This window comes from Ursus americanus, chromosome 2 (assembly GCF_024610735.1).
Source record: "Ursus americanus isolate L20-20 chromosome 2, mUrsAme1.1.p, whole genome shotgun sequence".
NCBI lineage: Eukaryota > Metazoa > Chordata > Mammalia > Carnivora > Ursidae > Ursus > Ursus americanus.
In genome coordinates, this window is record NC_142128.1 from 49247499 (window position 1) to 49274714 (window position 27216).

Sequence of the window (27216 nt, forward strand, 5' to 3'; positions counted from 1 at the left end):
AAAGGGGAGGTCAGGGAGCCTACGATTAAGTCTTAGTCTCCCCCGACTCCAGTCGTTTTCATCATGGTTCACGGTAAATGTAGATAAGAAGGGGGAAAAAAAACAACATAATTAAGATTGTAATTCCACTGCTTAATGTCCAAGGCTAAGGGATCCCTAAACTTTCTGCAGGAATAAAACAATTTTTATTTCTCCAAAATCGTATGACCACGGATGGATTTATTTGGACTGAAAAGTTAGCCCTAGGGTCTTATGAAAGGACAAGTTATCGATGGGGAATGACGTAACTGCCATCCACAGTGCCCTTTAAGAAATTAATTCCAGTTACATGGACCCCAATTCAACAACACACGTTTACTATGCATCTGCTTTGTGCTAGGCCCTAGATCAGGTTCTGATGGTACAGAAAAGGTAAAGAGGACTGCCATGGGCAGTTGTTCACGTTGTACACTGACAACCCTAGGGGGCGTCATGTAAATCATAGTATAGATTTGTGGATCCATGAAGTCCTATTCCTGCAGATGGCAGGATGGTGACTCAAAGAAGATGGGCTCTATATTTAGTCTAACTGTGGTATCAGACATAGTCTCTGCCCTCAAGGGGCTCACTGTCCAGTAGACAGTAGGGGTCTAGGACCACCAGGAAATCGTAGGCTAGAAGCTGGGAGAGGTTTTCTCTTTCTGTTTTAAGAACAGGCTATGTAGGGTCAGATAATGATGGAAAACAAATCAGGGGCACTCTGGTCTTCTTGCTAATGTTGCTGGTTAATATCAGAAAATTCCCTTCTTTTGTTACTACTTCCTATCAACTCCCAGGATCCAAGAATCTTCTTCCACCAAGAGAGCATCTTCCCTTGGCCTTAGGCTCAATGGCTCCCCATCAGGACAAGGCTGTTTGTACTCATTATTCTTAGGAGGAAGAAAACAAAAACAAAAACAAAAAACCAAGCAGACTCTGAAAGACAATGTTTCTTCCCAATCTCAGGGTGGGGTGGGGGGGGTGCCCTGAGGCAAAGCAGGCTGTGCCCAGTAGACTCAGGGTGCCTGACCCTGGGCTTTACTATTTCAGGACCCCAGCCCCATTCCCCACCCAACAGCTTTCCTCGCCCGGCTGAGAACACTTCCCCACAGCACAATAACACACCCCATGCTCCAAGCAGTGCCAACATCATATATATTATTTTATTATTCGCTCGTTTGGGTTCCATGGCAAGTGAAAAAATAATTTAAACCAATTATATGTACAGAGGCTTGGTTCGTTTTTCCAAGAACTTCCAGAAAGATCCCCAGCCCCTCAGATGGCAAAGAAGGGCTTCCTTTAACATCTGCACAAAACTCCACCTATAAAAATCGCACATGTAGAAAGGTTTCTTTATTGTAAGCATCACATTTTTGGAACAGGAAGGGGTCGGGGTGGGAGGCAGAGGGACGTGTGCAGGGTGGGGGTCCACACACACCTGCCCAGGGGCGGTCCGGGGGGGGGGGCGGCTGCGCTGGGGGCATTCAGGTGATCTGCAGCGGGGTCTCCAGCATCTCCATGAGGAAGGTGTCGATGGGCGTGTCCCCGATGAGCTTGAAGAAGAACAGGTGCTCCAGGCACTTCAGGCCTATGGAGCGCAGGGCTGGGAGGCGCAGCAGCAGCTTGGCGAACCTGCGGGGAGGCGAGCGGGCGTCAGGGGCCAGACCGGCGGCTCCCGGGCAGCTGTCCCCCCGGCAGCTCGTTCGCTCTCCAGCCTGGGGTAGGACAGGGGGCCTGGAAGAGCACGGAGCACGCGGGACGAGCTCCAATCCTAGGAAGCTTCATCTCTCCCCTTCCCGGCGGACTGTGCAGGCCTCATGCCACACCTCCCGCCCCGGCCCACGGGCGCCTCAGTCACCAGCGCCGTGACCCACTGCACTAGCTGTTACCGCCATGCCGGCTCGGCTTCTCGGGCTTTCCGTTGGAGGAGGGGGCGATCCGATATGGGCGTCTCTGCCCCTGAGGGGCCTGGTCTGGGTGGGAGACAATACACACACACGTGTGCACGCACACTCACATACTTCCACATGTGTGTGCATGCGACAGAACCCACCACTGTCTCTCTCACACACACACGCCCATATGCACACCCACACGTGCCTGACACTCGTCAACACATACGCACACGTGTACAGTCACACGTACACACCCACACACATTCTCACACGGGTGTGTGTACACGCGCACACACAGCCCCACCACTGTCACACATACACACACACCTGCCTCACACGTGTCACACATACATACACACCTGCCTCACACGTGTCATACATACACACCCACAGACTCACAGAAACACACATGTGCACTCACAGTCTCACATGCACACCCTTATACACACCCATACACACCTGCCTCACGCATGTCACACATGCACATGGGCACAGTCACACACACTCACATTCTCATGGGTGCACACATACTCTTACACACCCTCACATACATCGCTTGTGCACACACGTACATACCTATATACACTCACACATTCTCCTGTGCTCTCAGCACCCTTATGCGTGTGCACACTCTCACACATGCACGTGTGCACACTCACACATGGCTCGCCCGCACCCCTCCACACTCCTGCTTAGTTAGGGACCTTGGCTGTGAGGTTCACCATGGGGAGGGAGGCCAGCGTGTGAAGAATTCATCTCACATCTGCTCAGGAGACCCCTCCATCGGCCATGTTTTCCATCCTGCTTCAGGGGTCCTTCGTCTCTCAAAATCCTTTTTGCCAAGGAAGCTTATTTTTTAATGTTATTAACAACAACTGGAAGTCAGTAAGTCATAACTTCCAATCAAAGGACAAGGACCAAAAGCACGTTCACCACGCTGGCCTTAAATCAGAGACTCTGGTCAGGATGGCTCCTTGCTGGGCATCACAACATTATTCCATGAGTGCATTTCAAGTTGGAATTTTAAGACTTCTTGAAAATGTGTATATTTCTATATTCGCACCCCATGAAGGCTTAAGGGACCGGGACAATATAAGATAAAATGGCACCATCTAAAAAAGGAGGCATTACTTCTTCACATGGAAAAATGAACGGTCTACACCAAGGCCCGCACAACCCTTCAGAGAGTGTCCATGATAAGCCTCTGAGCGCATTTGCAGGACGTCGCCGAGCAGGAAGAGGCAGGCAGATAGAAACGCTGAGCTCCTGGTCCTGCCTCGGCCACGAAAGAGTTTCATGGGATTAGGGGAAGGGAATGGCTTGTCTGCAAAGTCCAAAGTTAGGCTGAGCTGTAACTCTGAAAATGTATTTTATTTCCTCTAAAAATGCCAAAGTTTTAGAATACGTAAGATGCTAAATACACGAGGATACTGCTGTCTTTGCTGACGGCCCTTGATTTAGGAATCGAGACCAGAACCGTGGAAATAAGGACACCCATGAAGAGCCACAGCCCAGGGAGGGTGCCGCGTTCCGCGTGCACGCTGGCGGCCAGAGCTCCCCCGCCCCAGTGCGAGACAATGTGCACCCAGGCTCCCCGTCCTCCTCCTCCTCCTCCAGTTTGATCTCTGCTTTCAGGCTACAAAAGTGTAGCCCCGCAAAGTGTACTTCGGAAGAGTCTCCATGGAGTGGCAGCACTCCACCACTGAGCACTCTCCAGGACCCGGTGCCAGGCTCCCCTTCCACCGCGTTCTGCAAAGTGGAGGTGACCAGCTGTCTGCACACTCACCTACGTGGCTGAGCCACATGACACCCCCGACCCACCTGCTCAGCCTCGGGGTGAGCACCGTCTGTCCAGCTTGCACTGGGTGCGCCCAAGGAACATGCAGCGGGCCCAGCCTCTCCACCCCCTCCCCGCACCCCCAGGTTCTGCCATCGTCCAGCCAACCAGCAGGTAGGCCAGGCCCCTGGCTGGCCCGTTCCTAGGAGAACGGGAAAGTTCCAAAGTTTTGACAGTAATATTTGGTAGAAACAACCTTAATGTTCCACAGGACAACAGCCAAATACACGAGGATACAACCACTCAGTGAAATACTGACAAAATCACAGAAAAGGGTAATTTTCAGTATCTGATAAAGTACCTAAAACAGCTAAGAGAGGAAAACAATACACCAAGCTGTATGATTTCCTCTCTGTAAATACACACTTCTAGGTACACATGCATTGATATACACAGATACTGGAAAAAATGTACCCCCCAAAATTTATGATTCATTTATTACCTACTTTATTTCTTAAACACTTCCCTTATTCCTACAAAAGCATGCTCTGCTTTTATAATAAGGAAAAAGATTGGTTTAGGTTTTTTGGTTTTTTTTTTAAAGATTTTATTTATTTATTTGTCAGAGAGAGAGAGAGTGTGTGCACAAGTAGGGGGAGCAGCAGGCAGAGGGAGAAGGAGACTCCCCACAGAGCAAGGAGACTGATGTGGGGCTTGATCCCAGGACTCCGAGATCACGACCTGAGCCGAAGGCAGATGCTTTACCAACTGAGCCACCCAGGTGTCCCTAGGTTTTTTTTTTTAAGAGATAAATAATAGGACCTAGAGCCAATTTGAAGAAAAGGATGAGTATGAGCCTTCTTATTCCTAATGCCCTGCGTGCAATATGTGCTCAAAAAAAACATGCTTAGTACTACCTTCAAGCCAGGAGATTCAGTAGAAATCATCCAATACCGGGTTTTCAGGTCGCTCCCAACGGCCAGGGCTGGGCTACAGCTGGCAGCCAGCCCTGTCTGTTGGGTAGAGGTCTGTAACCTCACATCTTACAAGTATAGGGGAGACGGCCAGGTGTCCACCCAAATCCACTCTCCCCTTCTTCGCTGGCATACAGCTGCATCCATTCTCCAGACCCCTTGGTGACTCGCTGGGCCATGCAACTGAGTTTCAGCCAATGGCAGAGAGTGAAGAGATGGGGCCTCTCCAAGGCCAGGTCTGCCCAGATAGCCTCACCTCTGTGTCTCTCCCCCTCTTTCCCCTTCCATCATCTGGTTGCAGAGCGGGATGTGGCTCAGGGACACGGTGGAGCCCCAAGAAGGAAAGAGGAGATCCCTGAGTCGTGATGCAGAAGAGAGCCAGCTCTCCGAACGGACTGCCCCCCCCAGGACTGACATGGGAGCAAAACATACATTTCTATCGTGTTCAACTACTGACATTTGGGAGGTCTGTTACCCCAGCTTCGGCTCCCGACCCCTCAAGGTCTGCCTATACATGGTACAAAGGCCTCAAACCCACCCACTTGGAGTTAAATAAAAAACTCCAATAAGAACTGGAGCTCGACTTCTTCTGGACAATTGATACATACCGGCTTAGGATCAAGAAAAAACCGCTTAAACGGAAATTAGACTTCACAGAGGAATGAAAATGATGAGTGAGAATTCAGAGCATGTAATATTAATCCTAAAAACAGAACTATTGTCTTTAAGGCAGCTTTGTCAGTTTCTTTTTCCGGTTTCTGTGAGATTTGAGGATTGCATTCTCTCTACTTACCTAGAGTTAGCAGGGGAGGAAACCTTTGTTCAGCTGTGCTTTGGGGGAAACATTTGAGAAAAGCTTTTTTTTTTTTTAACGACTCAGGAACATCTAAATGGGGAGATGACCTCGGAGACCCTCTGACCAATGCTCTTTAGACAAGGAGCCCAGAGCCGGAGCACCACCTTGCCAGATGCCACACAGATGGCCCTGGGGGACAGTGGTCCTGTGTCCTGGCTGCCACGGTCTCTCTGGACCTTCTCACACAGGGGCTTCCAGAGGGCAGAGCAGAAAGCAAGGCAGTCAACCTGGAAAGCCCACGCTCTTTGAAATCGGACAGACGTGAGTTCACATCCCAGCCCCACTGCCCACCAGCCCCGTGATCTCGGCAAGGGCCTTACCCTTTCTGAGCCTCGGTGCCTCGTTAGAGACTAGAGATAATGACACCCACATTCATTTGTTCATTTGCTAGTTCACTCAGCCTTTAAAGCTGTATACTGGGGCACCTGGGTGGCTCAGTCGGTTGGGCTTCAGCTCAGGTCATGGTCTCAGGGTCCTGGGATCAAGCCCGCGTCTGGCTCCCTGCTCACCAGGGAGCCTACTTCTCCCTCTCCTCCCTGCTTGTGCTGTTACTATCGCTCTCTCTCAAATAAACAAATAAAATCTTTAAAACAAACAAACAAATAAATAAAGCTGTCTACTACGGACCAGGGATGGCTTCAGGCTCTGATCCCGGAGTGGGGAACGGCGAACAAGAGGAGACCTCTGGTTTCATGGAGCCAATGTTTTAGCAGCTTTCAGCTTGTCATAAAGATTACGTAACACGTGAAAAGTCTAGACAGTGCCCGCTGCGCGTCTCCGTGTATCCAGGGCAAGAAAGAACCATCGCTGCTGCCATAACCGTTGCAGCACTCCCTCACCTGCCGGGTTGTTCCGGATACTTCTGCTTCGTGTAGGCCTCAAGGGTAGCATAAACCTTCTCTCGCAGAGTCTCTACCTCCGAGGGGTTGGACAGCCCCTTGGCATCTGGAAAAGATGACTGATTTAGCCTCAGGTGACACAGGTCGGGTGGACCCCCATCCACTCAGGCCTCTGCCCCAAGAGTTACTACAGACACACTGGACGGGGAACAACAGTGAAAGAAAGAAAGAAAGTCTACCCAATAGACTCTTGGAACAAAGGTTTAAAAATCCCGTTTATAGCCAAAGGCACCCACTACTGACTCCAAGGAGGAGTTTTATTTTATCCGGTCATTCTAGAAATATGACATTCGCACATTTACTGAGTGCCTACTATGTGCTAAGCACGGACTGAATGACGAGATGGGGTACAAAAACCAGTTCCACTCACGTGTCGCCTCAAATCACTACCCGCCTAGTTCACGAGTGGAGGCATGGGCATGAATCACCATGTCATTCTGAGCAGTCACCTTTCTTGACCCACAGCAGTATCGAAGCTGATCACTTCCACCTTCTCGAAAAACATTTCTTCCCTGGGCCTCCAGGACACCCTCTTCTGCTTCTCTCCCTGCCTCTCCCTGCCCTGTCTCAGGCTCCCCTGATGGCTCTTCCTTTGCTCCCCAAACCCTACATAAGGGCACGCCCTAGTGCCCAGCCCCCAGCCCCCTTCTCTGCCCAACCTGTACTGACCCCCATGTGAGCTCACACCTGCTCAGAGCGCCCGAGTGCCAGGTAGAGGCTGACAGCTCTCAAACACACGTCTCCGGTCCTGACTTCTCCTCTGAACCCGAGACTCATAAACAAGACCTTCCAGGCCAGCTACTCTTGGATGTCTACTATCCACCTGAGATAGGAATGCACAAGACAAAGTCCTAAGTCTTAGGACCCCCATCTCAGCAAATAAAACTCCGTCTTTCCAATTACTCAGGAAAACGGCACAAAACACCCTGCGAATTACACTTAATACTTCTCTTTCACACACTATCTCTAATCCATCAGCAAATCCCACTGCCTTTGCCTCAACCTATATGCAGAATCTGACCGCTTTTTACCATCTCCTTCACCATGACCGTGGATGCTTCTCTCCTCTCTCGTCTCCCCCACCCGCCCCCAAACATGCACATTCCACGCCCATTCGAGACGCTTTCAAGATGGCACTAGGAGTAGAAATCACAAAGAATCGGCTCCCCGCCCTCGCCAAGGACAGGATCCTCAGCCCTGCCTTGTCTGTCTCAGCTGAGCCAAAGGACCGGGGAACGTGAGAGCCCGGAGGCCGAGCACAGAGGAGAGGGAAGCACTGCACAGTCACCTGGGTTAAACAGCACGATGGCTCGCAGGCACCCCAGCTCCGACTTGTCCATCTGCATGTCTTTCATTTTGGAGACCAGCTCAGTCAGGACCCTGTTCACAGGAAACAACAAGAGGCGATGAGAAAACCATGAGTCCCAGGCCAAGGGTTGAAACAATGAATGCAACCAAGACTTCTTACTACCCACCCCACTTCTCAGACGATGCGTCAGGTACTAGGGGCACAGAGATCAAAAGGCTGCAGTCCCTGATCTCCAAGAGCTCACAGTTTCAGAGAAGAAACAGACACGGAAACAACAGGTAGCAACATAAAGCCGACAACTGCCAGGGGCCAAGACCAAGGGAACACCCGGGGGGAAGCAGGGGGAGCACCAGACACTCTGCCGGGGAGGGCTGGGAAGGCAGCCTAGAGGACTTAGAAATGCAATAGGCAAAGCAGGGCAAGCGTGCGGCGTGTCTGGAGGAAGACGGCAGAGGGCAGACTCCAGAGACAGGGCGGAAATCTCCAGGGACCAGGAAGAGGGCTGAGTCAGCCAAAACCACATTGGTCTCTGTGTGGAATGTGCAGCGGGAAAGGGCAGAGAGGGAGTAGAGACATATTGCGTGGACATGCACGTGGCCTGGAAGATCATTTTTCATGGAAGTGGAAAGGGGCCATGGGGCCCTGGCGCTAGACAGAGAGGCTATTTTCAGCCCTAGCCTCCTCTTTACCAGCTCTCCATCCCTTCGTCCCAAGTCATTCACCCCTACTCTTTTCATTCATCTCTTTTAATCACATGCCTTCATTTTCCCTTCACACCGCTTAAGGCAGAGAATGACAGACAGAGGCTGCTGTTGTCTGACCCAGGTGGGTCTGCTGCTGCTGCAGACCTTCCCCAGAGCTCCTGCTACAGAGTCCAGCAAAAACCTCAGCTCATCTCTCCTGCCTGCTAAAGTCAGATCCCGGCTGCTTGTCTCCATCGAGGTCCCCCAGGATAAGCAGTTCAACCTCCCCACCCCGAACCTCCTAGGTAATGTGCGTGATCCAGTGTCTCCTTTGGAGACCTTCAGAGATAACAGGTTCTCCCTTCTGCCCAGCAGCTCTGCTGGTCCCTGACGGGCTCCATCGCGTCGTTTCAAACGTTCTTGTAATCCACCTGTCATTCCCCAGGGATCTGTTCTTGTGTGTGTCATGGTCTCTGCTTCTTGCCCTATGCGGCTGTTTGGGTGGTCCATCTTGCATCCCAGCACTACCCCCAGGCCCCACACTCACATGCACGCGTGCGCGCGCGCGCGCGCGCACACACACACACACACACACACACACACACGAGCACCAGAAGCAGAATAGAGCCACCTGTCGAAGATGGAGCCGACCCCGGCACTGTGGGCACTGCTCCGGTGGACGTGTAAGCCCGTGGCCAGGAGAATGCCATCCTGCACGGAGACGGAGCGGTGGGAGAAGGAGGCAATCAGCAGCTCATTCCACCCTGCAGGGAGAAGGAGGAGGCCGTGAGGGAAAACTGACCACATTCTTGCTTCACTGATGGTCATCCAAGGCATGTATTGTGACCCACAAGGAACAAAAGCAGAATCAGAAATGCAGGGAGTTTAAAAACCATCTCCCGACAACACAGCTGATTAGTGAAGAAACAGGGTAAGACAGGGGTCCCCTGACTCATGGCCCTGCACATCCCCCACCGTCTCCCTAGTACAGCTCAGAATGGCAGCTTGAAGATAAGGACTCTTTCCCTCCAGTCGACACCTATGGACTGAACATGTGACAGGTCACAGTCAACATGTTAGCTGCCATGGTGGATAAAGGGAAGGAGTATACCTTGCAGCCTCCGCCCCCAGGACCTGACAACCCAGCTTTATCTCTTTGGTGTTGTCTGGCAGCCCCCAGCGCAGCGCAGGGCTTTCAGTCAACACTCAGGGACTGCTCACTATCTAGTGGGGATGAAATGAGGGTCTGGCTCCCAACGCTTAGCCAGTCTTCACGAAATCTCCCTGCTGGTCTGGTGACTGAGAGGGGCTGTGGCACATGTCACCTGCACAATGTCCCAGAAATGGAAGCCAAGACAGAATACAGCACACAGAACCCTAGCGTAGGAAGGGACCCTGAAATGAACCTGAGCAAACAATCTTTGGAGGCGCCTGGGTGGCACAGCGGTTAAGCGCCTGCCTTCGGCTCAGGGCGTGATCCCGGCGTTATGGGATCGAGCCCCACATCAGACTCCTCTGCTATGAGCCTGCTTCTTCCTCTCCCACTCCCCCTGCTTGTGTCCCCTCTCTCGCTGGCTGTCTCTATCTCTGTCAAATAAATAAAATCTTAAAAAAAAAAAAAACAATCTTTGGCTTCTCTTATCTCATCTGTGAAATGGGCATCCCCCTATTTCCCAATAGCCTAATAATAAGGAGGCATTGCTTTAGACTGTCCTCCATCAAATTGACCTGTCTTTGAAAATTAAACACAAATTATAAAACCATGGTAAAATTTGCATGGAAAAAGAGTCTTGCCCTCCAATAACAATGTTTCATTTGGGAATAAAAGTTGTGGGAGGGGGCGCCTGGGTGGCAGAGCGGTTGGGCGTCTGCCTTCGGCTCAGGGCGTGATCCCAGCATTCTGGGATCGAGCCCCACATCAGGCTCCTCCGCTGGGAGCCTGCTTCTTCCTCTCCCACTACCCCTGCCTGTGTTCCTTCTCTCGCTGGCTGTCTCCATCTCTGTCGAATAAATAAAAAATTAAAAATTAAAAAAAAAAAAAGTGGGAGAGGACCACCCAAATGAAAGAGCCTGTAATTAATGTAAAAAGAATAACCCTGAATAGGGTTATCCTGTCATCACCGTGGCACACAGCTTAGATGGGTCACACTTGGCTGACTTGACTTAGGCTCCCAAGGGTAATTTCAAAATGGCAGCCCAAGTGATTGTCCCAAGAAAAAACAAACCCCGATATCCTTTACCTGCCCGGAGGAGAATGACCTGGTCCTCCAAGGTGAGGTCAGAGAAGTGGGGGATGCGCTTGGCCCATTCAACAAGAGTGAAAAGCTGCTTGTCAGCAGCATGGCATATGTTGGTGACAGGGTCATTCGTCTAAAAAAAAGGAACCAAATCACTGTGAGCAGCAGATTCCAGGACTCTAGTATGCCCCTTTCCCATCTTCAGCCCCGCCAAGAAGTGGGAGGTGGATGGAGGTCTAAGACCACATACCGAGTTCTCCATGTTCATATCACCATAGGATTCTGTCTTTGGTTCAACAGCAAGTTCAGCTTCTAGAATCCGCTCCACAGGCATATCTTCATGGCCGCTACTGGCGCATTCTGCCTCGCTCTCGGCCCGCTCCCGGCTCCTCTGCCTTTCTTCCTGCACAGCTGGTACACAGGAAGACGAGCGGATGTCACCACATGCCCAGGACAACTGTGGGAAAGCGAGTTACCTACCGGAGCTTGTGACACTTCATCTGTAAAATGGGCATCCTCACGGTCCTGGATCAGAGATGTCGTGATGTTGACCGACGAAACAAAGCGAGCAAAGTGATTTGGGTACGCACGCGTACAACTGTGGGTTCTTTAGTCCGCATCCTTCCCCGTTCATTGTGGTGACCAGTCTAAGAGGTTTCACTTCAAATTTTGATAACCTCCGATCCTGCCCTCTCTTTTAATGAGCACTTTCTCCTTGGTCTCTCCAGGGGGCTGTCCTGCGCTTTACCTCTAGCTTCTCCCTCTAATGGACTGTGGGCACGCGATGGTTAACAGCAAGCGCTTTACTTCGAGAACTCCCTCTGTCAGATCCTATGCATCACGCTTGGCATTCACGTCCCATTAGGTCTGCCCCGAGTGCACCAGCCTGAACACAACATCACCTGATCCGACTTGTCAGGGAAGATCTTCAGGGAGCCATGAGGGTATTTAGTAAGTGAAGAGGTGGAGGAATGTCACCTAGGTGACATTTCAGAGTCAGCGGCTGATTTTGGGGGTGGGGAAGGGTACCCAGGCAGAGGTGTGGGCTGGCATGATCGTTGCCTCCCCACACGTACGGTTTTCACCAAAGTTCATTCTAACCCTCAGAACCCTAAGGGTCTGTGCACAAGGATGTCAGGCAGACCCCCTTCCCAATTCTGTCCTCTCTGTTGACAAACATTCTCTGTTGGGTTAGTTTCCATCATCTAGAAAGCTGTGGTTTCCATCTTCTCATTCCCAGCATTGAGGAGCAAAATTCAATATTGGTGTATATATATATATATATATATATATATATAATATTTTAAATATATTTTATATATATAATATATATGCCTCCTTTATATATATAATATACATGGTATATAATATATAATATAATATATAATATACATAATATATAATATACATAATATATAATATATATATATATTAATCCCAAGAATCAAGAAAATGATCCTCTAAAGCAAGTGGCAAATCTGGAACTTGAGGGGATAACGAGGCACAAAGGCTGCCGAATGAACTGGAACCAGAGGCTGGGCATCCAGTTTGTCACACAGGTGATGTCAGTGACCTGTCAAGGTAGGTCAGAGAAGGGTATGCCTGCAAAAACACGACTCACATGCCAAGGTCTCCAGTAGAGACATCCGAAGACACCTCAAGATGAGAATGATACTCAGTGGTTGGGACGGAGGGAGAGAGGGTAGGAAGGAAGGAGTAGAAGGAGACGGGGAATAAAGAGAATAAAGCAGGGCAGTGACACAAAGAAGAAACAGAAGGGAGAGAGAATAGAGGAATTAGGGAAGAGGAGAGCAAAAGTCATGCACTTTGCAGTCCAAGAAGTCTTTTTCAAAATGGGCTCTACCACTTCCTAGCTAAAGGACATCGGACATATGACTCAGCCCGCTCAGCCTCAGTTTCCCTAATGTAAAGTGGGGATTACCACACTCGAGTGAGGTTGTTTGGGGAGGAGTAAGTGAAATAATTATGAAAAGTTCCCCAAAGGTAGTTTTCCCTTCCCTTTGTCTCTGTGCTCCTGGACTTCTGCCTGGTCCTCTCTCCATCCCCCCTTTGGACCTCTTCCTCCCTCTCCTTGTTTCTCTTCTTCCCTCATCCTTCCTTCCTGTCCACACTGTTAGTCTTCACCCCCTGACAGCATACAGACACTGCCATATGTATTTTTATTATCAGCTGGATTGACTGGTTAAAGTTGAGCGCTTCTTGTATTAATTGTTTTAACGTAGGTTAATAGGCTTCTATTTGTCTTGATTTTAAAAGATGGGAAAAAGCAAACCAAGTTAAGTTTCCTTTATGGTCCTCAATCGATTTCTTCTACAGATTTGTAACATGGAGGGAGAATAACCTTCAAGCTTCAAAGAAAATAACCTTGGCTTCTGGGAGTTAGTTTCTAATTCCAATCTTGCCATTAATCGAGTGATCCTTTGCTATTCCCCTCTCCTTTTTGTGCCATAAATCTTATTGCCATAGAAGAGGTGTCATATATCTGTTGCTGGGAGAAATCTTCTTTGTGGCAGACATTATCCAGGGGACCCTGGCTGATCTAAATTAGTACCAAACTCGGGGCCCCTGGGTGGCTCAATCAGTTAAGCGTCTGCCTTCGGCTCAAGTCATGATCTCTGGGTCCTGGGCTTGGGTCATGATCTCTGGGTCCTGGGATTGAGCCCCGTGTCGGACTCCCTGCTCAGCGGGGAGTCTGCTTCTTCCTCTCCTGTGCTCTCTCTCTTAAATAAATAAATAAATAAATAAATAAATAAATAAATAAATAAAATCATACCAAACTCCTGCCTTCTAACAGGATTTTATCCATTATCCCAACATACATTTATTGCACGTGCACTATAATAGCCAAAATTTATGGAGTGTTTTTTCTCTGTGTCAGGAATTATACTCAACACTTTACATAGATTGTACTTCGTTGACTCCCCACAATAACCCTCTCAAGTACTATGAGCCACAGAGTAGTTACGTAACCTGCCAGAGGTCACAGAGCTAAGAAAAAATGGAGCCAACATGTAGACCCAGGCTGACAGTCTTCTAAACCCACCCCTCAGCCCTCTGGACCGCCTTCCAGGTTCTGGGCTGGTCGTGCTAATAAAGGCCACACAGGGCTCAAGAGGGATGTCAAACACTTCCCGTGAATTACCTCAAAAATAGTCCAGTATCTAAATACCCAAACCTAGAAATCATGGAAATAGACTTCCCCAAGACCCCAGAGGGTTATTTGGTAGCCTGGAAGCCAGAAGGTCTCGGTCCTATATGAGCTCTGCCCTTAGCTTGCTAGGTAAGCTTAGTCAAGTCCCTAGGCTCTCAGGACCTTTGTTTCTTCGTTTAGGAAACGAATGTGTCACATCAGAGAACAGCAAATGTCCATTCCAGCTTCACCACTATGAAGGGTCCTGGCCCCTGGCTCCCGGCAGATACATTCTGAGCCCATCCCCACGTCCCCCCTTTTCTATCTGTTCAACTCTTCCAGAAATGTCAATTGAATAGTTTCTCTCAGTTAACTGTTCCCAAATTTTGTTATTCTTGTCCTCAAGGCAGTGTCCAACCTGAGCTCCCGATTCTGTAAATCGAGGTCAGAAATGAGAGCAGTGAAGGAAAGGCCGCCGAGCAGCCTTCTAAAAGTGGCCCTTCCTATAGTGAGACCGGGGCCCTATTTGTCCCTTTGCCTTCTCTTCGTCAGGGTAGATAGTACCAATTCCTTTCAAAATTTCTCTAAGAGGCCCTTTCCCTTCTGAATTTTTACTACTCAAATTTTCATCACTCCCATTTCTCCACATTCTTTTCAAAAAGGCAGAAGCCAAAACTAGACACTTCTCCATCAAAGAATCAGAACAGGGGCGCCTGGGTGGCTCAGTTGGTTAAGCGTCTGCCTTCGGCTCAGGTCCTGACCCCGGGGTCCTGGGATCGAGCCCTGCATCGGGCTCCCTGCTCAACGGGGAGTCTGCTTCTCTCTCTCCCTCTGCTGCTTCCCCTGCTTCTCTCTCCCTCTCCCCCTGCTCGTGCTCTCTCTCTCTCAAGCTCTCACTCTCTCTCAAATAAATACATAAAATCTTTAAAAAAAAAAAAAAGAATCAGAACAATGCCAACTTTCAAGGAAGGACTGCCCAGGCCCTTAGAATTCACATGCCTCTGCCTTTTTCTTTCACAAAAGAGCCACACTTCCCTCCCTTTCACTATACACCAACCACTCGGACTGTAACAGAGCTGAGGGCTGCTGGGCCTGAGTTTCAAGAGACAGATTGTGAGCAGCAAACATGGCCGCTTCTCTGACAGAAGCCTTTCACCTGCCTTTAGTTCAATCTCACCTGCAGAAGGAAAATGATTATTTTTCCATGTCATCCTGAAACTTATCTCATCTGTCCTGAGACACAAAGATGACCCCTACAGCCATCATGCTCTTGCTGATGGGAGACATTCTTTGGGGTCATTAATTTTACGTTTGACCATCATGGTGGCAGAAGCTCTACGGAGTACCAGCTCTATCTTGGAGAAGAGAAGACAGTCCCCACCAGCTGATTTTTCACATTACGTGTTCTGATCGATAAGGTCATTGATTCCTTGACAGCGAGAACGACATGAGCACGAAGCAGGCACTCCGTTACTACCTGCTGCATGAGGGAATGAGTCCTTCTAGGAGCTCCTGCGTGACTAAAGCTTTTGATTTCAATATTCAGTCTAAACCACTCACCCATTCACTTAGCAATTATGTATTAAATGTCTACTCTGTGCTAGTCACTGGTGATATAAGGGGGAAAGCAGAAAAAATCCTTGCCTTGGTGGAGACCAATAGTAAACAAAATCAGTAAGTATGTTAGCTATAGTGATACACCTTGTGGAAAAGAGACTAGGAAGTACCCGGGGTGGCTGATGCAATCCTAGATGGTGTAGACAAGCAAGGCTTTACCTAGAAGTTGACAACTGAGTAAAGGTCCGAAGGAAGAGAAGAAAGGAGGCATGCAGGCACCTGGGAAGAGGGCACTCCAAGCACAGAGACAGGAAGCGCAAAGCTCCTGGGGAAGGACCACCCCTGGTGGCCCAGCAGAGATAGGCAAGGCTGGACCAGAGACGTGGGACAGTCAGACCATGTGCAACCCTGAAGTCATAACCAGGGTTTTGCCTTTTCTCTAAGACGGGAAGGCGCTGGAGCATTCTGGTGCAGGAAGGGCTCGACCTGACCCACTTGTTCAAAGCCTCCCTGATTGCTCTGGCGAGTGTAGGAAGACAAACATGGAAGCAGGGGGAGTTCTTGGGAGCCTGTGTGGACTATACAGAAGGTAGCAGTGGCTTATGCTGGTAGCATGAAAGTCATGAGACATGGAAGAATTCTGGACATACTCTGAGGGAGAGAGAGGATTTCCTCACCCACTGGATGGTGTATATGAAAGAAAGAGGAGCCCAGTGGTTTTTCATCTGAGCGACTGAAAAAAGTGGCTATTTCCTAAAATGGGGAAGACGGGAAGACCACGTGATGAACAGCTCGGAGGGCGAATCATCAGGAGCCCGGGTTTGGATCCGCCAACTTGAGATTCCTGTCAGATAACAGAGGGAGGGCCATCCTTGTTCCAGAGCGCCTCCGCACCCTGGCAGGAGGGGAGGCTCCAGATGGGCTCTGATCTGGAAGGAAGAAGACCCACTCTCGGCTCACCACCTACCTGGGAAACTCACCTCACCAATCCACACAGGTTTCCTCCGCTGTAGAACAAGGAGTGCTATTAAATTATTCTGAAGGGCCACCTCCATCTACCTCAGACATGCTAAGAATGTCCATGTTTTCCTTCCTGGTAGCATCCCCTCCTAGGAGGGGCTCCAAGAACCTTTTTTTCATTGATCCTTTTAGTCAGCCTCCACTCTCCTCAGAGAAAAGGAAATCTTGAGAATGAGGAGTCCCCTGGGGCCGACTACACGCCTCGATTTCCTGGAGAGAGGCGGGACTTCCTCACTCTGACATCTAGTAAGACGCGCGATTTACGCTCTGTCCTTGCTTGAGTTCCCGAGTTAATTAACTGCCCGATTCGATTTCTTTGTGGTATTTAACAGAAAGACTTTTCGATTTTCTAAATGAACAGAAAGCACGTTCAGATTCTGTTTTCGCTCTACAACAAGCCATCGAAGCCCCACAGTAAACTAAAAGACGTAACGTTTTAAAAATGTACAGCGATGGTCTCTCTGAATGAGAAGGCCACGTCTGATGACTGGTAAAGCCAATAATCTTCCTCGCCCCCCACCCCAAAGACCACAGGACACACCAATCTCAGAAGATGGGTAGCAGCCCCGGGTGACAGAAGTCCAGAGAGATGACTCAAACCAGCAGGCTCCCCAGTGAGGACTAGAGGCGAGGGGTCTGCTCCGCCCAGAGAGGCAGTCGAATGATCCGCACGATCCCTTTGTGGGGTGGTACCCCAGGGCCCCGCCACCAGCTCTGAGACTTGCTGCCTGGCTCTCGGAAGAGCCAGGGAGAGGGTCCACTGTGCGGAGCATGACCCGAGCTCCAGGAGAGGATGGGGGAGCGGGGAGGAGGAAGGCGCTCCTGCTCGCTTCGCTCTGGGGTACCCGCTGCCTGGGGCCGGGGCACTCAACTACAGTCCTCGAGAGATCCTGAGGATTTCTACCATGATTTCTAGCAGTCTCCCCCGAGGGGGCGGGGCCTCACCTTCCCTCTTCATGCCCATCACCAGGCACTTCTGGTAACGGCAGTACTGACAGCGGTTCCTCTGGCGCTTGTCAATGAGGCAGTCCTTATTATCGCGACACGTGTACATGAGGTCTTTCCTTATGGTTCTCTTGAAGAACCCTTTGCAGCCTTCACAACTGTATACACCGTAGTGCTTTCCTGTTCACAAGAAGAAAAGTTAACACTGCAGAGACCGTCCTCGGGTTTATTCGGATCTTTCATTCACAAGAGCCCCTTGGCTCTCCCCCAGGGACCCCGGCACAACACCCGGGCACCGGGATGGGCAGCAAAGAGCAAGCAGCGGAGAAGGCAGGCTTGATCACAGGAACCAAACAAAGGCAGAGTAAATATGCCCTTCCTCGTGTCTCCCCTCTGGGAGCACCAGTTCCAGAGAGCATTACTAGAAAGGTCCTGACCCAAGATTTTGTTTACATTTATTTTATTAAGGCAACTCTTGTGTTTAGTTAAGCAGAATGTTCTGTCTCCATTCAAGACATTAGTATACATAATAAATAAAAATATTTATGCTTGTTATGTAGTATCTAGCAGGGGAAAAAAAACCCCTCAGCTTCACTAATATTGCCCCATAATTGAGGCCCAAGGACATGGGAGCCCCACTGAAAAGTATTCTCTTTCACCACAGACTAGGAACAGGAACCTGAATTACGGATTTTCTAGATGCTCTTGCCTGTTGGAGAAATAAGCTGGCATATGATCTTTAGAGCATAAAAGGACGTGCAGTCTTAGGACATAAAGATCTGATGGAAGGTGGTTTTGCTTGATCTAGAATACTCTGTTACATGCTTCATTGTCTTTATTATGTGTTCCACACGGTTTTCAATGACCCCAGCCAGGGATGGCTAGTTTATGTCAGGAGAGCCACCACACTCACCCAACACGGGCACCAAGAATCAATCACAACTTCCTTCTGAGCAGCCCTTCTCGAATCTACGCACCAGGCAGCTGTGCTCAACGGATTCGAATGTGGGACTTGGAAAATAGAAGGAGGCAGATCACCTAAAGTATATCTACCTCTAACTCGCAGTGTCATACGCGATGTTGCTTAGCTGTAGACCTGACGTTACTTTCTACTTCGGTTACATTTAGGCTGATATAAAAGTGAATGTGAAGAAGTCCTTGCGAACTAGTCAACATGCCTATTTGCATCCCAGGAGCTGACATGTCAGAGGAAGCCGCCCCGACATAAAATGAGGACTCGAGGTAGCCTGCCTGACGAAGCCAGTCTGGGCTTAATCAGTTGACCACACCAATCCACTGAAGGCAGAGCAATAATAAATACGGAATTTTACCTCGGGCTGAAAAATCCTAATGCTCTCGGCTCTGATGTATTTGTCTTTGAGAAACATGGTACTTCTGTGTCATTCCCATGACTCTCCCATATTTGAGTGAAACTCCCAGACTGTCAAACGAGTCATAGCAGAGGAAACTCTGCCGGGGTGTGGATGGCCTTCTGTCGCTATGGCAATGGCCAAGTCCGCACGATTTGGCAACCACTTTGTGAGAGCAAGCAAACATCGGCCACATAGCAAAGTCAGTTCCAGGCACCAGGAACTTTCGATGGAGTGAATTTTGCAGTGGCTTTGGTGACAACAGGAAGATGAGGAATCCTCTGTCCACCACCATGGACAGCCACAGAAAAGAACCTTTCCCATGTCTTCTCATTCATCCAAACAGAGATTCTCATGCCCTCAAAACTGGTGGGATCAGGGGTGGGGGAGAGGAAGGACAAGTCAGAAAAGAAATCATCTGGGCAAAAATGGAAGAGGATCAGAGGAGATGAAATCTGGGAAAACACATTTATTTCTATCCATGAAAACACGTTAAAAACCTAGAATGCTGTAGAAAGAAATATACTAAAATAGTAAAGTCTTTACCTTTGTCGGGAACATTAAAGATAATGTTTTTAGTTTTCTTTTATGCTTTTCTAGTTGTTCCTACAATGGGACATTTCCTACACTGGGACAGTATTTTTAGAATTATAAAAAAATTCTTTTTTAAAAAAATTAAAGAGATCCTTGCTAATTACGACAGCTTCACTATCCCACATACACCATGTGCAACACAGTAACTCCAAAAAGGTGTTTCTGAAATGCTTCCTATAAATCTAATCCTTAAAAATGAACTCGTACTTTAAATTCACCCAGATTTCAGACTATGAATCCAGTGACAGAAATTTACAACCTGGGCCCCATGCTGGACCGTCCTAAAAGGCCCTTTCTCTTCCACTGGGTACAAGCGGCCAGGTGAGCGATGGAACAGGCACCACCTCTGGGACCCTCCCTGGACGGGACCCCTGAGAGTAGCCTCTGCTTCTACACGTACCTGAGGACCTGTCCCCACAGATGGCACAGATGTGTTTCACCAGCGAACTGGGGCTGGTTGATGGATAGTTCATGTTTCCAATCCCAGGAAGCCCTGGTAAGGGCTTGATGTCCTCTGAAATGCTGACACTGTTGACCACATTTAGCTGCAAGGGAAAAAAATACAATCAAACATGGACCCAGAGTAGACCCAACAGCTGAGACGGAAAGCAATAAGGGTATCCTCGTAGAAAAAAACAAGTTCTATTTCAAGTAGTTTCTAAGTACAGAGTACCCAAAACTGCCTGTTGGGGGGATATGAATTTAAGGGAGGAAAAGAAAGTAGCAGAGAGGAACGAAATCATTTCTAGATATCAAAGCCTAAACTGAGCACCACAACACATTACCAGAATTATTATTTACTCATGTGTTTCATTAGAGCTGGAAATCCACCCGGACACGCTTAAGACCCACTTGGGACAAGTTAGCCGCGTGTTTTTAGATTTTGTAATAATGACTGATTGTCTATTCAGCAGAAGAGCTACGGCTCTTAGGCAAAAGACTTAGCCTACAAGAGAACCAAGCAAAAAGATGCAAATCCATTCATCGAGTCAATCAACACTCACTGAGTGCTCACCCCGCAGGCACTGTACCAGGCTCTGGGGGACGAACGTGAGGTCTAAAAATGCACATTCTTAAGGAGTTCACAGCAAAATGGAAGAGACGGTATGTGTCATGGTCGTCTCAACGAGCCCCCAGAGGGTGCTAAACCAGATGCCCAAATCATTGCAGTAGCACCAAAGTGGGGCAGAAACCCCAGATCATGGTTTTGAACTTGACTGTAAGGAATAGGCCATCTTCCTGTGAAGCTGGAAAGTCCGTACAGCCAGGGACGGTCTGCTTTGTCTTCCCCGCGTCCGACGTGGTCCCAGCACGCTGTGGGGAGTTGGTGTGCCCGAATGGCTAAAGAAATCAACGCGTGCATTCCTGTCCTCAGCTCTGTCACAAGTTCACGTTGGCTTCTCACCGCCACCACCTCCAGGTCTCCCAGCGCTTGGGGAGATTACCGAGAGTCACTGCTGAGTGCTCTGTATTCATCAAAGAAATCGTCGCGACATATGACTAAGTCGTCCAATTAGCAGAAATTGTGAGTGCCCAAGGGCACAGCTCCACCTTCTAGGCACTGCGAAGGGAGACAGGAAACCTAGATGATCTCTCCTTCCTCAAAAATTCACACTCTCATTGAAGAGTGGGGACGTGCACAAACATTAAGAACACTGACAAGGAAACTCACAGGTGGTACAGAGCACGCGTGAGTTTAAGTGTCCAGCAGAGGCACCTGGTAACTCTGGGGGCTTACGAGACGTTCCACGGACTTCTTTTTTTTTTTTTTTTTTTTTTTTATGATTTTTTATTATATTATGTTAGTCACCATACAGTACATCCCCGGTTTCCGATGTAAGGCTCGATGATTCATTAGTTGTGTATAACACCCAGTGCACCGTGCAATACGTGCCCTCCTTACTACCCATCACCAGTCTATCCCATTCCCCCACCCCCCTCCCCTCTGAAGTCCTCAGTTTGTTTCTCATAGTCCATAGTCTCTCATGTTTCATTCCCCCTTCTGATTACCCCCCCTTTCTTTATCCCTTTCTTCCCCTACTGATCATCCTAGTTCTTATGTTCCATAGATGAGAGAAATCATATGATAGTTGTCTTTCTCTGCTTGACTTATTTCACTTAGCATTATCTCCTCCAGTGCTGTCCATGTTGTAGCAAATGTTGAGAACTCGTTCTTTCTGATAGCTGAGTAATATTCCATTGTATATATGGACCACAACTTCTTAATCCAGTCATCTGTTGAAGGGCATCTCGGCTCCTTCCATGATTTAGCTATTGTGGACATTGCTGCTATGAACATTGGGGTGCATATGGCCCTTCTCTTCACTACGTCTGTATCTTTGGGGTAAATACCCAGTAGTGCAATGGCGTTCCACGGACTTCTGTATGGTCTGTGCGAATTTTCAATCATACTGTCTCCCCAAGGTGACTGCAATTCTCAACCTAAACCAAAGGTAGGATTTGTTTCTCTATTCAAGCCCTTTGGGACAGAAGCAATGATCAATAAAACATAAAACACAACACAGCCTGAGTTAGGTTCCTTCTAAATTTACCAGCTTTTCCATTCACTAAGCAAATGTGTATTGAGCACAGGAGGTGGGCAGAGGCTCGGGTCAAGGGCAATAAGGGTTGCAGAAAAGACAAGACAGCCTGCAGCTCCTTGCTTTGAAGTCAAGGTCATCAGGAATTTTTAAAAATTAATTTGTATGAAGGATAAAAACGCACACGGGATGGGAGAACTCTCTCTCCCTCTTCTTCTCCCCCACTTTTTATACAAGGCTAAGACAAGATATCTAGAACTTATACCCAGTACTTTGCTTTGTTTTGGGGTCACAGCATGGTTCTCAGCCCTGGATGTACATCTGGGAACTTTGGAGAAAAAAAAACAAACAAAAAACAGATGCCAGGGCTTCACACCCAGAAATTTTGAGTCAATGGGTCTGAGGGCCATTGGTCCTGCTATTTCTCTAGGTTTACCAGGGAACGCTAACATGCAGCCAGGGCTAAGATTCACCGGTTTGGCAGGAAAAACATCGCTTTGGAGTTGGGACCGACTCCCCGTCTGCCCTCACCAGAGGCATGACTTCAAAGAAGTTACTTGTCTTCATCCACCCTCAGTTTCTTTATCTGTAAAATGAGCCCAGTAAGACCTAGTTTACAGAGTCACTGGGAGGATTAGATGACATCATGCTGGAAAATCCCCATCACAGTGCCCCGCACACAGGAGGGGTTCCATAAATTCCGGCTCTTACCATTCCAATAAAATCTGGCTAATCAAGACAAGAATTCTGAGTGTTTCTTATCAGCCAACATTCTACTCTGTGCTAGGAATTCTGCAGTAAACGAGCCCACGTTCACCAAAGGGGTTAAATAAGATTCCATCTCTTGGGGGGGGGGTCAGAAAACTAACGTTGTCATAATACTAGGTCATCATTACTCCAGACGTGGGACATATTTAGACATGTACTGATTTTTAAGAAATAGGTTGAGGGGGTTTCTGTCGGTGTAAATTCTGGGTGAAAACCGTTCTCGCGTGCCTCAGTGAAACAGATGTCCCACTTAGATCCACCCATGAAATGGAAACATTTTAGGTCAGATGACCCCAGAGAAAGAACCCTCTGGCTGACCAAATCTGGCTCTGTCCCCAAATCCTCAGATGGACAAGAAAGGGTACAGGAATAAGGAGGCCACCACCACCTGAGGCTCAAGAGGCCATGTGGATGGCAAGGACTGTTAACGCTACTGTTAGCACTTCCCTCGACAGAACGCTTGCTTGGCGCTCCTAACAGCCCTATGAGGTCATTCCAGTTTCCAGATGAGGAAACTGCGCCCTCGAGCGGTTTATTCGTGTGTGGATTCAGAAATACATGCAGACGCAGAAAGGAGGAAGAGGGCAGCTATTGCCTCAAAGGGACTGGCCATCGATGAGATTAAAAGCCAGCCGGGATGGTTGAGGAAGGAAAGGCCCCAAACAACTGACATTAGGGAAGACTTCCTGAAGGAGGTGGCATCTGAGGGAGGACCTCACAGCCTTCAAAAGTGGGTAAGACTCAGAAGGGCCGGAAGGGCTGGTGACGCGCTAAAGGCTCTGAGAGCAAAGGACCCTGAGGGAAGCCCGGAAGGAGAAGGGCCTCGTGTGGGGTGTGGATGGGTGGGAGGCCAGGCTGGGGGGTGGGCTGTGACTGAGCCCAAGGCTTGATTGCCTGGCTAAGGAGAGTGGATTGAATCTCGAGAAGCAATTAAGAGCAGCCACTGGAGGTTTGGAGCTGAGGACTACAGCCCCTGAAACTCTGCCTCAGGGAAGGAGAAGAGGCAGCAGCTCGAGGAAAGCCTGGAGGAAGGAGACCTGGAGGCTGTCCATGTGCCCAGTGCCAGGTTAGGTGCCCTCCCAGGCTAACAGGCTGGGGCTAGAACACTGGGCTCCCAGCTCATCCCCCCTTTACCCCAAGTCCTGTCTTACTTGGCAGGAGACTCTCAGACCCCCTGCCCTAGCAGCTTCCTGGCCCACGTCCGTGGTGAGGAGCCCGCTGTCTCCCAGGTGGGAGCCAGCAGCCCCCCTCCACCCCTTCCCCTCGTGGGTCAGGGGCAGCAGCAGGACGGAGGGGCTCGGGCAGAACGCTTGGTACTCCCTTCTCTGTTGGCCTCTTGGCTGGCTTGGGGTTTGCGTGGGCTCCCTACAAAGGTAGATGGGATAGGAGGCAGCCACCAGAGCGCAAACCCATTAGCTGCGTGGCCCGGAGTCCCCCCGGCGGGCTGTCTTGTTCCATTAGCAGCAGCTCTGCAGAAGTGAGCACTTGCAGAGCGGGGATTCACCAGGCGGCTGGCCACTCCCTGAGAACAGGGTGAAAACACACTTGACCGGCCTGGCTTCCATTTGCAGCCTCTCAGCCAGGGACCAAATGCTTCTTGGATGCCCTGGAGCCATCATGGAACATCAGGTCCCGCATTTCTGAGCTGCTTTCTGCCAAAATCATTCCACTAAACGCAGATATGTGGCCAGCCTGCCAGGCCACAGGCAGGCACTCCTCTTCCAGGGAGTAGGCTCTGTGGAGTGGCGCTCCTTTAATCCAGTGAGCGTCCTTGTTGTGAGGAGTAAGGAGCCTGGACCTCCCAACCAGGGAGGAGAGAAGCCCCGGGTTCTGGTGGACACCTGCCGCTTCCTCACCGTGGGATCTTGACCAGGTCACTGTATTAGAGACCCCGCTTCCTCGTCTACCGACTTGATCAGTGGTTTTCCCAACTCAGAGTGTGCGTGTGGCTGGGCAGCGGGGAGGGCGAGCAAGAAGCCTTCGGATCTCCTGCCCCAAGTTCACCCAGACTTGTTTGTATCTGCCACACACATCAGCCTTCCAAACATGCTTGCTCTGGGAGGAAAGACTTTATGGCTTAAGCTTTTTAAGTCACTAAACAAGAGGATCTTTAAGGTCTGTTCCAGCTCTAACACTCATAATTTTTATTACTTAAGTATTCTCTATAAAAATCTGTAAGGATAGTAATTCGGTTATCTGTTACTAGCTGAGCAGGAATTATCAGGGACAGAACCCAGGTCGGGCAGCTGGGTTCAGGAGGGGAGAGAGAGGTGGGGGCAGTCCAAGGACATGCAGGGCTTGCTTCCAGAAGTCCAGACAACAGGCATCTCACACACACACACACACACACACACACACACACACACACACAGTCAGGAAAATGGGGCCTTGATCCTTTTGTCTGAAAGCCCCATAAATATCTTCCCAATTATATATTTGGTGTTTCTGGAAATTGCTCCCTCCACTGAGATACTCCCCAGAGCAGAGACTGATTCTTATACTTTTTTTTTTTTTTTTAATCTCTAGTGCCTGGTTCAATGAACGCTTATTGAAATGAACTTCTCTCAAACCTCTCAGCAAGAGTGCCCCAGAATCAACAATCGCATTGGGGTAGGGTATAAATCAACGACGTGTGTAATATCACTCAGGTGTAATAATAATAATATCACTGCCTTACTGCCGTGGAGTGCTTAAGAAGTGATTTTTCAAATCCAGAGCTCCTTTAAGATTCATAAATATCACTGTAGGGTAACCAGGGAAATGCATATTACCCCAAAATAGAGAACAAGGAACTGAGATACGCAGAAACCTCAGTGGTTTGCAAAAGGTTACACAGTCCCCGCCTCCATAGTATTGGGCTCAGTTCTCTTTACTCCTCGAGAATGAAAATCCAACAAGAGCAAAAAAGAGACACGCTCCAACACCAGCACGACAGAGCAGGGAATGGGAGTCACAGCCTGCTGCTGCCACAGCTCCCCCCCCTTCCCCCCACCCTGAAACTGTACTTACCCTAGACCCGGCTCACAGGAGGCGCCTGTTTCCCGCGCGAGTGCCCTTCGGACCCATCCCGGGTGAGGAAGACAGGATGCACAGAGACCTCGTATCCAGACGGGTTAGAGACCAGCTCACCGCAGCTAACACCCAGGGTACTAGATGCCCTGTGTCATCCGGTTAATCGGGCAAAATGTTTCTGCCGGGTGTTTCCAGAGCCCGAGCCCACAACACTGCTCCGTGTCCGGGGCTGCTGAGCTTCCCCAGAGCTTGGCAAGCTTAATATAGCTCCCAGAGTGAAACTTGGCCTCGGCCTCTGCACACAGCCCAGTTGGCCAGGACCAGGGCTTTCAGCTGACCTTTCAACCCCAATCCCTCTGTACAGACATATGGTCCAGGAATAGCGGCCCTGCCACTCGCACAGCTAGGAAACTGAATTTATTGGCTAGGTTTGGCTCGATCAGACCGGAGCATGGTTGCTAAAAGCAGCCTTGAAGGATGGTGCCTTGCCCACTCCCCACCCACAAGCCCTGTCACTGTCTCTCACCTCACCCCGTCTTATTGCCTCACAGATAGAATGATTGCTGTTCCAAACCATCTTGTCCCCTCCTTTGCTGTTCGTCCGTCTTGCCTGCGACAGTGTCGCTGCCATGAAAGTAAAGACTTCAGCCACCTTATTCAGTGCGTATCCCCAGAACCTCGGACAGCAGCAAGTACCCCCATTACATAGTAGGTCCTCCTAAACAGTTATATGAGGGAACGGGAGCACCCTGCAAGAGTTTACTTTCAGCCCAGAACGTCGACGTTTCCTTCTGTCCCTAGCCCGCTGGCTATGACCGGCCTTCCTGGAGTCCGTTCACACGAAAGAACGTGGAAAAACAAAAACCTCTCCAGGGTCTCACACTCTGAGGGGTACATGTCACCAGCCATGCTGATTACAGTAGGTGAGAGTGGCATAAACACGTGGCCGTCCCCACGGCCGTCTGGTCCCCACCGCTCTGAGCGGTCACACACTCTCGCGGAACACGCAGGTGGGACGCTCAGAGGTCCCTGTTCTCTGCTCCCTTCGGTTCTGCCCTCGTGCCCACCCAGCCCCCACCCGCGGCCTTGCCATTGACCTGCACGACATGCCAAGGCCCCCGCCAGACTCCCGAGGAGCACTGACTAGTCATGTTTTAATCCTTGGCAGCCAGCGGGAGAGCTTGGGGTCACGGACCGAGTCAGCATGCACCACGGCGGCATCACCAACAGGGTGGGGGTCAGGACGCCTGGGCTCAGACCCTGGCCCTGCAGCGACTGGCTGTGTGCGGTGGGACACGTCACCTGAGCTCACTGAGCCCTGCTACTTCATCCGTGGGATGAGAACAATGTGGACAGAACTAGTGGTTCTCCAGTGGGCTTTGACCAGCTCCACAAGGGCCAACACAAGGGTGGGGGAGAAATGTATGCTCTGGAGAAGATCCTACGGGTGAAACCATCAGACTACAAACTGGGGTTAACAGGGCCGGCCAAATGTGACCCGTGTGCTTGGCCTGCGCGTGCCCCAAATCTTTACATCTGAATGGCTTCAAGGGAAGGGGGCAGCTCCCTGCTCCCCACCAGCACTGCTGGTATATGTCCGCCTCACTCCCC

The 27216-nt window shown here is 49.7% G+C and overlaps 1 protein-coding gene across 3 annotated transcripts in view; it reads right to left on the reverse strand.

Moving 5' to 3' along the window:
• Positions 1-1156: 1156 nt before the first annotated feature.
• Positions 1157-27216, reverse strand: part of RXRG (retinoid X receptor gamma) — a 44744-nt gene continuing 18684 nt past the window's right edge. Inside the window, exons 3-11 of one of the 3 annotated variants that reach the window (XM_045809679.2) lie at positions 19686-19830; positions 17322-17501; positions 10899-11059; positions 10652-10781; positions 9043-9175; positions 7708-7799; positions 6360-6465; positions 1457-1650; positions 1157-1340 (exon numbers count right to left, since the gene is read on the reverse strand). In XM_045809679.2, the coding sequence (XP_045665635.1) occupies positions 1503-1650; positions 6360-6465; positions 7708-7799; positions 9043-9175; positions 10652-10781; positions 10899-11059; positions 17322-17501; positions 19686-19830 (1095 nt within the window). In that variant the 3' untranslated portion in view covers positions 1157-1340; positions 1457-1502. Of the gene's footprint in view, positions 1651-6359; positions 6466-7707; positions 7800-9042; positions 9176-10651; positions 10782-10898; positions 11060-17321; positions 17502-19685; positions 19831-25602; positions 25859-27216 lie in introns of those variants that run through there. The other 2 variants (XM_045809682.2, XM_045809681.2) reach the window with 2 other exon arrangements.